Raw genomic sequence first — 15,645 nt, forward strand, 5'->3', positions numbered from 1 at the left:
ATCTATGGTATGGAAGGAGTTGTCAAGGAGATATAATTTCAGTTATTTTTGAAGCTATTGCTGATGTCTGTCAACATTTTATTTCATCTGGTAATTTGTCAAAAATTTTTATAGCAGCGTATTTTACCCCTTTCTGTGCCAAAGACAGGTAGAGTACAGGATAGTGTAAGTCTTTCTTTTTTCTAGTACTATAATCATGACTGTCACTGTTGTTTTTAAACTGGTCCATGTTGTCGAGAACAAAGTTCATTAGTGAGTAATGTACTGTGAGGCTGTTGTTAGAATTCGCAACCTTTCAAAAACACGCCTACAGGATGTGCGACTATGAACTCCACACATTATTCTAACCACTTTCTTTTGAGCAGTGAAAACTTTTTGTCTAAGGGTTGAGTTACCCCAAAATATTATTCCGTATGACATCAGAAAGTGAAAGTATGTTAGCTTACTAATTTCTATATTCTCAAAATTGGCAATTATTCTGATTGCAAAAGTTTCTGAACCTAGTCGCTTTAGAAGATCCAATTCGAATGGTAGCAACATTTCGAAGCCACATAATTGCTCACAACAAACCAGGTACTGTCCACGGTAGGAAGTGCAGTGTTTAGACTCATCCAGAAACTATTTCCTAATGCCACTCCGAGTGGACTTTCGTATGATCAAGTTGTAGATTCGCTAACTAACTATTATGACCAACAAGTGAATGTGGTAGCAGCCTGGTACTATTTCTTTAGTTGCAAGGAACAGTCAGAACAAACTTATCGCATGTGGGTAACAGATTTGCAGGTATGACGAAGAAATGTAAATTCAAATGTGCTTGTGGTGCTTTATATTCAGACATTATGTTGTGTGATGCGACCGTATACAATGTAACTGATTTCAAACTGAGGGAACAGATTTTCAAACAGTCCGATCCATCATCTCAGCACACAGTGCAAATACTAGATCAGTATGATTCCGATGCCTCGTAGGCCGGTAAGTTTGAGCAGCCAGCAATTTGTCAGGTCACGTCATTCCTTGCTCGCAACCGACCCATTAGGCAGCAACACCTTGCACACACTACGCTGCGTAAACAGTTCTCTAAACAGGCAGTTACACAGGCGAACAAAATTAAATCATGCCCTCGGTGCTATTTATGACACAAATGCCAAGACTGCCCGTCCAAACAAGCACAATGTTATGCTTGTGGAAAGAAAGGACATGTACAATCCGTATGTTTGCAACAGAACAAACTTAACAATTCCACACACTCACACAAATCTAGTCACAATGTTCATGTCATCAATGCCATGTATTCAAAGCCTGCTACAGGCATTAGCAAAACTAGCTTCCGAACGATTTCTTTAGTGCTATGCCAGCCCAACAAGCTTTTTGTACATTTGCATATTAGTGGAAAGTGTGTGAAATTTCAGTTGGATATGGGTGCCTCTGTTACATTGCTGGATCGTAACACACAAGAACAGTTAGGCTCTTCTAAAACTAGCATGCATTTGATAGCATAAAATGGACTAGACATTCCCGTTCTCAGAAAATGTACTTTGCCTGCTATGTATCGATCGCATATGCGACCTGTGACTTTCACTGTGCTACACTCATGTGAGTGTGAGAACATATTGGCCTTGATTCTTTTTATTTGTTTGCCTTTAAAATTCAGGACAATGTCTTGTCAGTGTCTGCATTTAATGCAAAAGATGGAGTACCTAGCTTGCTGAAGGAATTCCCTGAACTCTTTTCTGAAGGTTTAGACAAGGCTAACAATTTTTTTGTACATACTACTACGAAAGACACTGCTCAGCCGAAATTTTTCCAGGCCACAAATGTTCCCATTCCATTATGGGACAACGTTGCTGCTGAACTTAAAGAATTGCAAGATAGTGGAGCTATTGCGCCCACACAAGCTAGTCAATGAGCGACTCCACTGGTTTTGCTTCCCAAACTTTCAGGCCGCATTCGTCTCTGTGTTGATTTAAAGTGTACAGTCAACCAACGAACTATGATTCATACTTATCCATTGCCATGCCCAGAGGATCTCATGGACAGATTAGGTGTTGGTCGTTACATTTCAAAAATTGATTTTCGTGATGTACATCTTCAAATACCACTAAATGAAGGAGTTCAAGAAGTGTGTGTTGTGAACACTCATTTAGGCTTTCAAATAACTTCTGGGAATTCAGCCAGGTAACACTTTCAGCGACAGCCGATATTTCAGTGGGAGAACACCCCGCGCCATTTACAAGGCAAACTGCAATGGACAGGTGATGTATATGCAAATTAAAATCCTCAGTTCTCGGTCTGATGCATGAAAGATAACACACACGCTCAACACTAGTGCCACCAAAGATGACCAAAGTCAGAGCTATCGATAGACTATGAACTCAGAGGTGAGGTAGCATTGGCTCTGTCCCTCTGTTTTTCGACAAGGGAGAGAGCCGGATTCCAAACAGAGTTTAAACAAAAACCTCCATCCCTGTTAACGGGGTTGCTCGCTAATTTAATCTCAACTGCCTCCTTAATAACACTGTCCCAATAGCTGGACGTGCATGCCAATATCTCGGTGTTGTTACATAACATGGGGTGACAAGTATACAAGCAATGTTCAGCAATAACAGATTTACTTGGCTGCTGTAATCGTGTGTGCCATTTATGCTCAGTACATTGATCCTCCATGGTCCTGATGGTTTGACCAATATATGCCATGCCACAGCTACAAGGAATGCGATATACACTGGTCTCACGCAGACCAAGATCATCCTTAACAGAACTCAAAATGCTCTAATTTTAAGTGGAGGTCAGAAAACACATTTCACATCATATTTCTGTAAAATACAACCGATCTTGTTGGAAGTGTTTCCTATGTATGGTAAAAAGGCAGTAGACTTAGGTGTCGACTCAGAATTACCATTAATCATCCGATGTACAGTTGGTTGATAGTGCAACACACATTCAATCTGTCTATCACTATAACCATTTTGACGAAATGTAACTTCAAGATGGGACAGGTCAGCTGGCAAAGTCTCAGTGTCAGAAACGACATGTGCCCTGTGTACCAAGGTACGAAGTACCCCTTCACTCTGAGCCGGATGGTGACAACTATTAGCCCTGTAAGTACAATAGGTGTGAGTATGTTTCTTGTAGACAGCATGTCCCAATGATACATCATCCTTCCTCCTAACCAACACGTCAAGAAAGGGAAGGCAACCATCCTCTTCCACTTCCATCGTAAAACGAATGTTCAGGTGGATCAAGTTCAGATGTTCTAGAAAGGCATTCAAATTCTCCCTACCATGAGGCCAAACAACAAAGGTATCATCAACATATCTAAAGAAACAGGCGGGTTTCAAAGGCGTCGACTCCAATGCACGTTCCTCGAAGTCTTCCATAAACAAATTTGCGATCACAGGAGACAACGGACTACCCATCATAACTCCATCTGTCTGCTTGTAATACTGGTCATTTTCCAACGGTATTTGGAACAGCTGACTGCTCAAGTGCCAAACTGCTGAAATTATTTGGACAGTATTGTCATAGCAGGTCGTGCATCTTAAGAACACATTGCAAATTTAAGTGCTTTGTTTCGTGTGTCATCTAATGCAGGACTAAAGTGTAGACTGGGCAAGTGTTATTTTTTTAAACCTGAGTTGTAGTATCTTGGTCATCTCATAAACAGCTAAGGTGTACATCCTCTTCAGTTGCATTTGTTAGCGATACGAGATTTGCCAGTCCCTCCCAATGTCGCAGAATTGCAGTCAGTCTTAGGGAAAACTAAATACTACATTCGGTTCATACCGAATGCTCCACAAATTGCAGCTCGCTTGCATCGCAAGAATGTCCCCTTTTTTGGACAGATGAGTGCCAAGAAGCTTTTCAAAAACTTAAAAGATGCATTGCTTAGTGATCGATGTTTGGTGCACTTTGATCCCGACAAACCAGTTGTGTTGCAAGTTGATGCTTCCTCTTATAGAGTTGGCGCATTACTTTTGCACAGAACTGGTGATAACGGCAGACCTACTGCTTTCACATCAAAAGTATTGTCCCAAGCTCAGTGTAACTACTCGCAAATGGAGAAAGAGGCATTGATTATTGTGTATGGTGTCACCAAATTCCACCACTATTTGTATGACGGGATATTCTACTTAGTAATAGATCACAAGCCAGTTCCTGTATGAACTGCCCTAAAATTGCAAAGATGGTCTTTGTTGTTGTCTCCATACCAGTACGAGATTGTATGTCGTCAGACAGCCCAACATGGCAATGCAGATGCACTTTCATGTCTTCTGGTTGGCCCTGATATGGAATGCTCAGGATTCTGAATTGCTTCAATCCTTTCCTCTGAACTATAGGAAAATTGCACAGGCCACAGAAACTGATTCAGGTTTGAACATTTTGCTAAAACACATTCATACAACTTGGTCTCGCTCACTGTATAGCATGAAGAATGCTGTAGTGCGCCGATACTTTGGACTTCGGCATAGCCTCGCTATACAGGAAGGTGTGATTCTTGTTTGAAATGACAGTGGACAGTCATGTGTGTTGATCCCCAAAGCTTTGGGGGGGGGGGGGGGGCGGAGTGTTGCAGTTACTTCACCAAGGACACGGGGGGATTGTTCGTACAATACAGTTAGTGCATCGCCACTGTACATAGCAGGGTATGGACACCCAAAAAGAACAGAGGACATCACAGTGTCACACTTGTAAGGAAAATCAGTCCATTCCACCACAAAAATTTTCTGCTGGCCTAAGTGGCAATCATCATGACAAAGTGTGCACATAGACTTTGCGAGATCTTTTCAGAACACTCGTTGGATGATTGTGGTAGACTCTTATCGCAAGTTTCCCTTTGCTGTGCCAATGACCTTGACAGCATCATGCAGCACAATTCAGGTGTTGCCCTCTATTTTTTGCCCTGAAGGTTTGCGTCAGGACCTTCAAGCAGCAGATGGCCATACTTCACACTGCACAAATCAGGGAGCATGAATTGCAACTTTTTATTGCCTCCTATCATTCGCATCCATGAGATGGACCATCGCCAGCAGAATTTCTTCACGGCCGCCACCATCGGACACTGCTCCACCCTCCTCAGCATCCGGTACCAAAGGAAGGCCACAAGTAACGTTTCGCGCTGCATGATATTGTGTTTTACAAGGTTTTTAGCAGTAGCAGAAGGCGCGCGTGAAGCAGCACATGCATTTATCTCCTATCAGACTCAGACAGATTGCAGCGCCGACATCACAATCAAATTCGTCACTGTCATGTGCACAGTGATCCATCTGTGTCTCTCCCCCCAGACTCATGGATCTCGAGGACAGCGCGGCCACCGCAGCCACCAGAAGGTGTCATCACAACACCGCGGGATCCCCCAATGGAGTCTGAGCCTCTGCCTCCTCTCGGCCTACCAATGGAGCTAGACCTGACGACGCCGTTGCAGCTGACACCTTCTACATCTGGTTATGGTCCTCAGGAGGTGGACGCGTACCCTGCTGGTCATTTTCCGGGGGACTCTTCTGACAGAGCAAAGGCCAGATGGCAGTGTACAACCGGAAGCCTGATGTAGCCTGTAGCCACAGATTCCAGTCCAGCACAGCATCCACACTACTGCTCTCCTGCCATTGTCGAGCTATGAATACAACGATGGTCCATCGCTTTGAGGGGTGGAATGTTGCGGCGTAACGTCAAGTATCAGCATGTTGGTCAAAACCGTTAGAGCAGAGAGGGCTGTGGAGAAGACGTCAGCCAATAGTACGCTGACCGAACCCTGTCTAGGATGACAACAAAACAGCAGCGCCAACTACACAAAGAGGACATAAGTGCCACGCCGCCTGGCCGCAGCTCAGTTGAAAACTAGCCATTCTACATGCTCTATAGCAGCAACCTAGGAACTGTATTTCTTCTCTTGTGTTACAAATTGTATATACTGAAGACATTGCTTGTGTTTCATGTCATCCTTTGCTTGCAACATCTCACTGTAAATTTCTCAAAGTTAAGTATTGTTATTTATCTTACTCTAATAAAAATTCATTAATACAGTTTGCTTGAATTGTTGTCTAGGGATCCAACAAAGCAAGTTTCCAAGGCACCCCATAATTGACGAGTGGGTAAGACACAACAAAACCGTGTTCAGGTACTTTGATTTCGTGGCACTGTCACTGGTAACGTTACCATTGCTCTTGTCTGCAGCTGATAACTCCTGATGCAGCAGACGAGATGTGGCATGCTGATGTTGTGCGACAATACAACACGTGGTCAAGAATGTTAGAGCAGAGAGGGCTGTGGAGAAGACGTCAGCCAATAGTACGCTGACTGACCCCTGTCTAGGATGACGACGAGACAGCAGCGGCATCTACACAAAGAGCACATAAGTGCCACGGGCTGGCCATGGCCCAGTTAAAGACTAGCCGTTCTACGAGCTCTATTGCAGTGACTTAGGAACTGTATTTCTTCTCTTGTGTTACAAATTGTATATACTAAAGAGACTGGTTGTGTTTCATGTCACCCTTTGCTTGCGATATCTCATTGTAAATTTTTCACAGTTAAGTATTGTCATTTATCTTACTGTAATAAAAATTCATTAATACGACTTGCTTGAATTGTAGTCTAGCGATCCGCTGCTTGTCACTGCCATTCATAAAATTTCTGCTTGTCATCTTCCAAGAGGATATATAGGAGCTCTGCTGTTTCTACGTTACAACAAATATTTAAGTATGAGAGTTCTCTCTCTCTCTCTCTCTCTCTCTCTCTCTCTCTCTCTCTCTCTCTCTCTCTCTCTCTTTCTTTTAAATCATGTCTGCACTACTGGAAACCAAGTTCTTTTTCAATTTTCCTTAATTTTGTAAATTTATATTCACAATGCACCACTTCGTAATGCACCATTGTAATCATAACAGGACCAGAAGCAATCTAAATCTGAAAAAAAATTGATGTGGACTGTCAAAACAGCTATAGATGAGCACCCATGGAACGAAACGCACTGTGCATTGATATAAAAGCATGATTGTGACTTAAGGCGGTTGTTCTTTATTTTACGAATGTAATACAGTCACAAATGAAACACTGGATAAAATGAAGTGGCTTTTTCTTTTTTTTCCCCCCCCCCCCCCAGGCATCTTAAAATACTTTACATTCAATGTATTCAAGTTCACACAACTTCCTTCTCTTCCAATTAAAAAATATCATGTCTTGTGATGGCAAAGAAATTCAGAAGCACTGGCAGATAACATAACAATTTCAACTAAATGTCAGTTAATGCTCTTGCAGTATAACTCCCAAAATCTTATGGATACAAAAGAATTAAAATGTTTCTTTATGGAATAGTTTTATACCTATGAGTAAGAATGTCACCACAAACTTTGTACAATAGCTTCCTATACTCTCCACTGTTTAACACCTTCTGCCTGGTTCTTTACCTAAAGATACAGACCTGCACGGATGGAAACATCAACCCATAACAGAGTTCTTTCTGCAAGTGAACCCTCTCCTCATAATCAAGAATAATTTCTTATACCTGCCACAAACTATGTTCTTAAACCAATGAAACAACATTTCAAGACCGATTCAATGTTACATCTACCATGATTCCAATTATTCAAAGTGAAAATACCATGAGTGATTACAAAATGCTTAATTCAGTGACTGAACTAAACAAATTTACTCACCAACAGAGCCTTCCTTCGACAGTCGTCTTTGGAAATCTCCCTCAAAGTATGACTTTCCATATCTTGGCACATCTGAAATTTTGATAACAGGATTATTTATGTATCAAATTTCAACATGCTAACAAAGTTTAATTTTCAACTACCGCTCACTTCAGTTACATATACTTCATAAACATGTTGAATGAGAGAGTTGTGTCCACAGTTATTTTTAATTAAACATTGCCACCAACTTTTGAAGAGTAATACCACAATGAAATAGTAACAATGTAACATGAAAAACTTCATTCCAATAATTGGCACACTACCACCAGTTTACGATACACTTTCTTGCAAGCACCATGAATGAATTACTATTCAGAGAACCCTACTTTAAGTTCAAACTTCATTGCTGTATGATAACCAATCCTCTTATCCACCTACCTCTATGCCCATCACCATCTCATTAAACCTTACTGCCCTCATCATAACTTCACCCCTCACCCACCAAAACATAACCCCTTCTGCTATACTTTCTTACTCTATCATAACTAACCCTGAACAAGATTCCCTTATCTACCTCTCGCTCCCAAATCTCCACTCTGAACTGTGCACAATGCACACACGCTCTATATCGAGAACCAGCGTCTCCACCTTGTTGTGACAAGAGATAAACTTCTGTTACACTCTCAGAGCTATAAATCTTACTTCCGGTGTTTCTTTCATGAATCTGTGAAGCTCTTTATAAATTTGGCTTCCACATAACTACATATTTTATAATAATTTCTTCTTTGTGATCAGATGTCTCTCCACAAAAGTGGCAAAATGAATTGCAATTTAAAATTTTAATGATGTTCATATTGCAATATTAAATACATTACATGTATGTGAGTTCAAACATTGACTGTCAGTAACAACTTATACCTGAAGAAAAAGACACCTAAACTGCACCATTGCCCCAGTGATCTTCACATGATTGATTCTAACAGCACAAGGCTATTGGACCTAGCAACCAATTTTACATAGCAGATGCAAAGGAAGAATTTCTAAATGTGAGATGTACTAGTCCCTGCCTCAGTCATAAATACTAATACTGCAGTTCTGAAAAGAAAAGTATTCAAATGATGCATTAAACACGTAAGCACTCAAAATGTCAGTATTAATGGGCAACACAAATAGCCATGTAATTTTGTACTAAGTTCTTCGTCATTACAACTCCCTTGGAAGTGGCAAATGTTCTTTTTCAGGCCACAGTTATTCAATTCAAAACTTCCTACTTCAAGAGAATATCATTTTGTTAAATTGCAATGAATCTTTACATACATGGAATTCAAAGATACTTTAACAGTAACGTCACAGTATAAGAGTATGTTCTGCTGAATGGTATGATAAGCTGTGCTATGTAATTGACTTCTGGCAGCAAATATTTGTTAACTATTGTGAATACATTTTATCAGGTTAAAAATTCTGGTTCCAGCTCAAACCCAAGACACATTACAATGCCAGTAAAGTGCATAAAAGCCATAAACCCCAAGGCCTTTACAAAGCGACACCTAAAAAAGCTCGTCAGATGTCACTGTTTGAAATATTTTCCGATTTATCACTGACCAGATACAAGCAATTGTTTAAACAATGAAGGCTCTTGTACGATACAGAAATAAAAAGGAAAAATCTTCCAAAACCTCTTGTTTGACTATTCCTAAATAAATGACATATTCACGTTTGTCCATGCGACTTCAGGCATAATGTAGACTACTAGTTCTGTATCTTCTTATTACACTATACTTGATTGCTCCCATTATTAAGGTACTATCTGTCATAGCACGTTAGTCCATGCCTAAACTCTGTCACTATGCTGCAACAAGTTTATTGTTCATCAGTCAAATCTGTGGCAGTAGGCAAACAATTTACTACACTCATTATGTTGCACTCTGCTGGAAACAATAATCTATGAGGCATGGTACAAAACAAACTTGATAAATGTTGTAAATCTGTCTGCTTACAAAACATTTACAACTAGCATAAAAGATAAAAGTAGGGCCACTTGCCGCCTTCCCCCCCTCCCCCCCCGACACACACACACACACACACACACACACACACACACACACAGGAAGGGGAAGAAGGTGTAGAGTAAGTGACTGATGGACTGGACTGCACTGCACTGCACTTGACACAGGCAGGCAGCGAGAGAGGGAGGAGAGAATGAATTCAACTTTTCTGCTACATAGAACCCTTCTGCTTGTCCTTGCTATTCATAACCTTTCTGCTTGTCATCCTTCAAGAGGCTAAACACAGATTTACATTACAACAAATATTTATGAATGAGAGTAGTCTCATTTCTTTTTTAAATCATGTCATCACTACTGGAACCTAAGTTACTTTTCGATTTTTCTTAATTTTGTAAATTTATATTCACAATGTACCACTTTACAATACACCATTGTAATCCTACAAGGACCAGAAGCAATCTAAATATAAAAAAGTGACGTAGATAAAGAAACACTGGATAAAATGAAGTGGCTTTTTACCCCCCCCCCCCCCCCCCCCCCCGAACCCCCAGGTGTCTTAAAGTACTTTACATTCAATGTATTCAAGTTCACAGAACTTCCTTCTCTTCCCATTAAAAAATATCATGTCTTGTGATGACAAAGAAATTCAGAAGCACTGGCAGATAACATAACTATTTAAACTAAATGTCAGTTAATGCTCTTGCAGTATAACTCCCAAAATCTTTGGGATCACAAAGAATTAAAATGTTTCTTTATGGAACAGTTTTATACTTATGAGTAAGAATGTCACCACAACTTTGTACAATAGCTTTCTATACTCTCCACTGTTTAACACCTTCTGCCTGGTTCTTTACCTAAAGATACAGACCTGCACGGATGGAAACATCAACCCATAACAGAGTTCTTTCTGCAAGTGAACCCTCTCCTCATAATCAAGAATAGTTTCTTATACCTGCCACAAACTATGTCCTTAAACCAATGAAACAACATTTCAAGACCGATTCAATGTTACATCTACCATGATTCCAATTATTCAAAGTGAAAATACCATGAGTGATTACAAAATGCTTAATTCAGTGATTGAACTAAACAAATTTACTCACCAACAGAGCCTTCCTTCGACAGTCGTCTTTGGAAATCTCCCTCAAAGTATGACTTTCCATATCTTGGCACATCTGAAATTTTGATAACAGGATTATTTATGTATCGAATTTCAACATGCTAACAAAGTTTAATTTTCAACTACCGCTCACTTCAGTTACATATATTTCATAAACATGTTGAATGAGAGAGTTGTGTCCACAATTATTTTTAATTAAACATTTCCACCAACTTTTGAAGAGTAATAGCACAATGAAATAGTAACAATTTTTACATGAAAAACTTCATTCCCATAATTGGCACAGTACCACCAGTTTTCGATACACTTTCTTGCTTGCATCATGAACACATTACTTTAGGTTCAAACTTCATTGCTGTATGATAACCAATCCTCTCATTCACCTACCTCTATGCCCATCACCATCTCATTAAACCTTACTGCCCTCATCATAACTTCACCCCTCACCCACCAAAACATAACCCCTTCTGCTATACTTTCTTACTCTATCATAACTAACCCTGAACAAGATTCCCTTATCTACCTCTCGCTCCCAAATCTCCACTCTGAACTGTGCACAATGCACACACGCTCTATATCAAGAACCAGCGTCTCCACCTTGTTGTGACAAGAGATAAACTTCTGTTACACTCTCAGAGCTATAAATCTTACTTCCGGTGTTTCTTTCATGAATCTGTGAAGCTCTTTATAAATTTGGCTTCCACATAACTACATATTTTATAATAATTTCTTCTTTGTGATCAGATGTCTCTCCACAAAAGTGGCAAAATGAATTGCAATTTAAAATTTTAATGATGTTCATATTGCAATATTAAATACATTACATGTATGTGAGTTCAAACATTGACTGTCAGTAACAACTTATACCTGAAGAAAAAGACACCTAAACTGCACCATTGCCCCAGTGATCTTCACATGATTGATTCTAACAGCACAAGGCTATTGGACCTAGCAACCAATTTTACATAGCAGATGCAAAGGAAGAATTTCTAAATGTGAGATGTACTAGTCCCTGCCTCAGTCATAAATACTAATACTGCAGTTCTGAAAAGAAAAGTATTCAAATGATGCATTAAACACGTAAGCACTCAAAATGTCAGTATTAATGGGCAACACAAATAGCCATGTAATTTTGTACTAAGTTCTTCGTCATTACAACTCCCTTGGAAGTGGCAAATGTTGTTTTTCAGGCCACAGTTATTCAATTCAAAACTTCTTACTTCAAGAGAATATCATTTTGTTAAATTGCAATGAATCTGTACATACATGGCATTCAAAGATACTTTAACAGTAACGTCACAGTATAAGAGTATGTTCTGCTGAATGGTATGATAAGCTGTGCTATGTAATTGACTTCTGGCAGCAAATATTTGTTAACTATTGTGAATACATTTTATCAGGTTAAAAATTCTGGTTCCAGCTCAAACCCAAGACACATTACAATGCCAGTAAAGTGCATAAAAGCCATAAACCCCAAGGCCTTTACAAAGCGACACCTAAAAAAGCTCGTCAGATGTCACTGTTTGAAATATTTTCCGATTTATCACTGACCAGATACAAGCAATTGTTTAAACAATGAAGGCTCTTGTACGATACAGAAATAAAAAGGAAAAATCTTCCAAAACCTCTTGTTTGACTATTCCTAAATAAATGACATATTCACGTTTGTCCATGCGACTTCAGGCATAATGTAGACTACTAGTTCTGTATCTTCTTATTACACTATACTTGATTGCTCCCATTATTAAGGTACTATCTGTCATAGCACGTTAGTCCATGCCTGAACTCTGTCACTATGCTGCAACAAGTTTATTGTTCATCAGTCAAATCTGTGGCAGTAGGCAAACAATTTACTACACTCATTATGTTGCACTCTGCTGGAAAAAATAATCTATGAGGCATGGTACAAAACAAACTTGATAAATGTTGTAAATCTGTCTGCTTACAAAACATTTACAACTAGCATAAAAGATAAAAGTAGGGCCACTTGCCGCCTTCCCCCCCCCGCCCCCCCCCGAAACACACACACACACACACACACACACACACACACACACACACACACACAAAAGGACGCGCGCACGGTGGGGGGGGGGGGGGGCAGGAAGGCGAAGAAGGTGTAGAGTAAGTGACTGATGGACTGGACTGCACTGCACTGCACTTGACACAGGCAGGCAGCGAGAGAGGGAGGAGAGAATGAATTCAACTTTTCTGCTACATAGAACCCTTCTGCTTGTCCTTGCTATTCATAACCTTTCTGCTTGTCATCCTTCAAGAGGCTACACAGATTTACATTACAACAAATATTTATGAATGAGAGTAGTCTCATTTCTTTTTTAAATCATGTCATCACTACTGGAACCTAAGTTACTTTTCGATTTTTCTTAATTTTGTAAATTTATATTCACAATGTACCACTTTACAATACACCATTGTAATCCTACAAGGACCAGAAGCAATCTAAATATAAAAAAGTGACGTAGATAAAGAAACACTGGATAAAATGAAGTGGCTTTTTATCCCCCCCCCCCCCCCCAGGCGTCTTAAAATACTTTACATTCAATGTATTCAAGTTCACACAACTTCCTTCTCTTCCCATTAAAAAATATCATGTCTTGTGATGACAAAGAAATTCAGAAGCACTGGCAGATAACATAACTATTTAAACTAAATGTCAGTTAATGCTCTTGCATTATAACTCCCAAAATCTTTGGGATCACAAAGAATTAAAATGTTTCTTTATGGAACAGTTTTATACTTATGAGTAAGAATGTCACCACAACTTTGTACAATAGCTTTCTATACTCTCCACTGTTTAACACCTTCTGCCTGGTTCTTTACCTAAAGATACAGACCTGCACGGATGGAAACATCAACCCATAACAGAGTTCTTTCTGCAAGTGAACCCTCTCCTCATAATCAAGAATAGTTTCTTATACCTGCCACAAACTATGTCCTTAAACCAATGAAACAACATTTCAAGACCGATTCAATGTTACATCTACCATGATTCCAATTATTCAAAGTGAAAATACCATGAGTGATTACAAAATGCTTAATTCAGTGATTGAACTAAACAAATTTACTCACCAACAGAGCCTTCCTTCGACAGTCGTCTTTGGAAATCTCCCTCAAAGTATGACTTTCCATATCTTGGCACATCTGAAATTTTGATAACAGGATTATTTATGTATCGAATTTCAACATGCTAACAAAGTTTAATTTTCAACTACCACTCACTTCAGTTACATATATTTCATAAACATGTTGAATGAGAGAGTTGTGTCCACAATTATTTTTAATTAAACATTTCCACCAACTTTTGAAGAGTAATAGCACAATGAAATAGTAACAATTTTTACATGAAAAACTTCATTCCCATAATTGGAACAGTACCACCAGTTTTCGATACACTTTCTTGCTTGCATCATGAACACATTACTTTAGGTTCAAACTTCATTGCTGTATGATAACCAATCCTCTCATTCACCTACCTCTATGCCCATCACCATCTCATTAAACCTTACTGCCCTCATCATAACTTCACCCCTCACCCACCAAAACATAACCCCTTCTGCTATACTTTCTTACTCTATCATAACTAACCCTGAACAAGATTCCCTTATCTACCTCTCGCTCCCAAATCTCCACTCTGAACTGTGCACAATGCACACACGCTCTATATCGAGAACCAGCGTCTCCACCTTGTTGTGACAAGAGATAAACTTCTGTTACACTCTCAGAGCTATAAATCTTACTTCCGGTGTTTCTTTCATGAATCTGTGAAGCTCTTTATAAATTTGGCTTCCACATAACTACATATTTTATAATAATTTCTTCTTTGTGATCAGATGTCTCTCCACAAAAGTGGCAAAATGAATTGCAATTTAAAATTTTAATGATGTTCATATTGCAATATTAAATACATTACATGTATGTGAGTTCAAACATTGACTGTCAGTAACAACTTATACCTGAAGAAAAAGACACCTAAACTGCACCATTGCCCCAGTGATCTTCACATGATTGATTCTAACAGCACAAGGCTATTGGACCTAGCAACCAATTTTACATAGCAGATGCAAAGGAAGAATTTCTAAATGTGAGATGTACTAGTCCCTGCCTCAGTCATAAATACTAATACTGCAGTTCTGAAAAGAAAAGTATTCAAATGATGCATTAAACACGTAAGCACTCAAAATGTCAGTATTAATGGGCAACACAAATAGCCATGTAATTTTGTACTAAGTTCTTCGTCATTACAACTCCCTTGGAAGTGGCAAATGTTGTTTTTCAGGCCACAGTTATTCAATTCAAAACTTCTTACTTCAAGAGAATATCATTTTGTTAAATTGCAATGAATCTGTACATACATGGCATTCAAAGATACTTTAACAGTAACGTCACAGTATAAGAGTATGTTCTGCTGAATGGTATGATAAGCTGTGCTATGTAATTGACTTCTGGCAGCAAATATTTGTTAACTATTGTGAATACATTTTATCAGGTTAAAAATTCTGGTTCCAGCTCAAACCCAAGACACATTACAATGCCAGTAAAGTGCATAAAAGCCATAAACCCCAAGGCCTTTACAAAGCGACACCTAAAAAAGCTCGTCAGATGTCACTGTTTGAAATATTTTCCGATTTATCACTGACCAGATACAAGCAATTGTTTAAACAGTGAAGGCTCTTGTACGATACAGAAATAAAAAGGAAAAATCTTCCAAAACCTCTTGTTTGACTATTCCTAAATAAATGACATATTCACGTTTGTCCATGCGACTTCAGGCATAATGTAGACTACTAGTTCTGTATCTTCTTATTACACTATACTTGATAGCTCCCATTACTAAGGTACTATCTGTCATAGCACGTTAGTCCATGCCTGA

General features: G+C 39.2%; 1 protein-coding gene across 1 annotated transcript in view; it reads right to left on the reverse strand.

The window, feature by feature from the left end:
* LOC124555883 overlaps positions 1 to 15,645 on the reverse strand; it is a 238,476-nt gene that overhangs the window by 126,385 nt on the left and 96,446 nt on the right. The window contains exons 15-17 of the mRNA XM_047129944.1: positions 13,845 to 13,916; positions 10,738 to 10,809; positions 7,647 to 7,718 (exon numbers count right to left, since the gene is read on the reverse strand). Of these exons, the coding sequence (XP_046985900.1) occupies positions 7,647 to 7,718; positions 10,738 to 10,809; positions 13,845 to 13,916 (216 nt within the window). The remainder of the gene's footprint in view (positions 1 to 7,646; positions 7,719 to 10,737; positions 10,810 to 13,844; positions 13,917 to 15,645) is intronic.

This window comes from Schistocerca americana, chromosome X, assembly GCF_021461395.2.
Source record: "Schistocerca americana isolate TAMUIC-IGC-003095 chromosome X, iqSchAmer2.1, whole genome shotgun sequence".
Classification (NCBI taxonomy): Eukaryota; Metazoa; Arthropoda; class Insecta; order Orthoptera; family Acrididae; genus Schistocerca; species Schistocerca americana.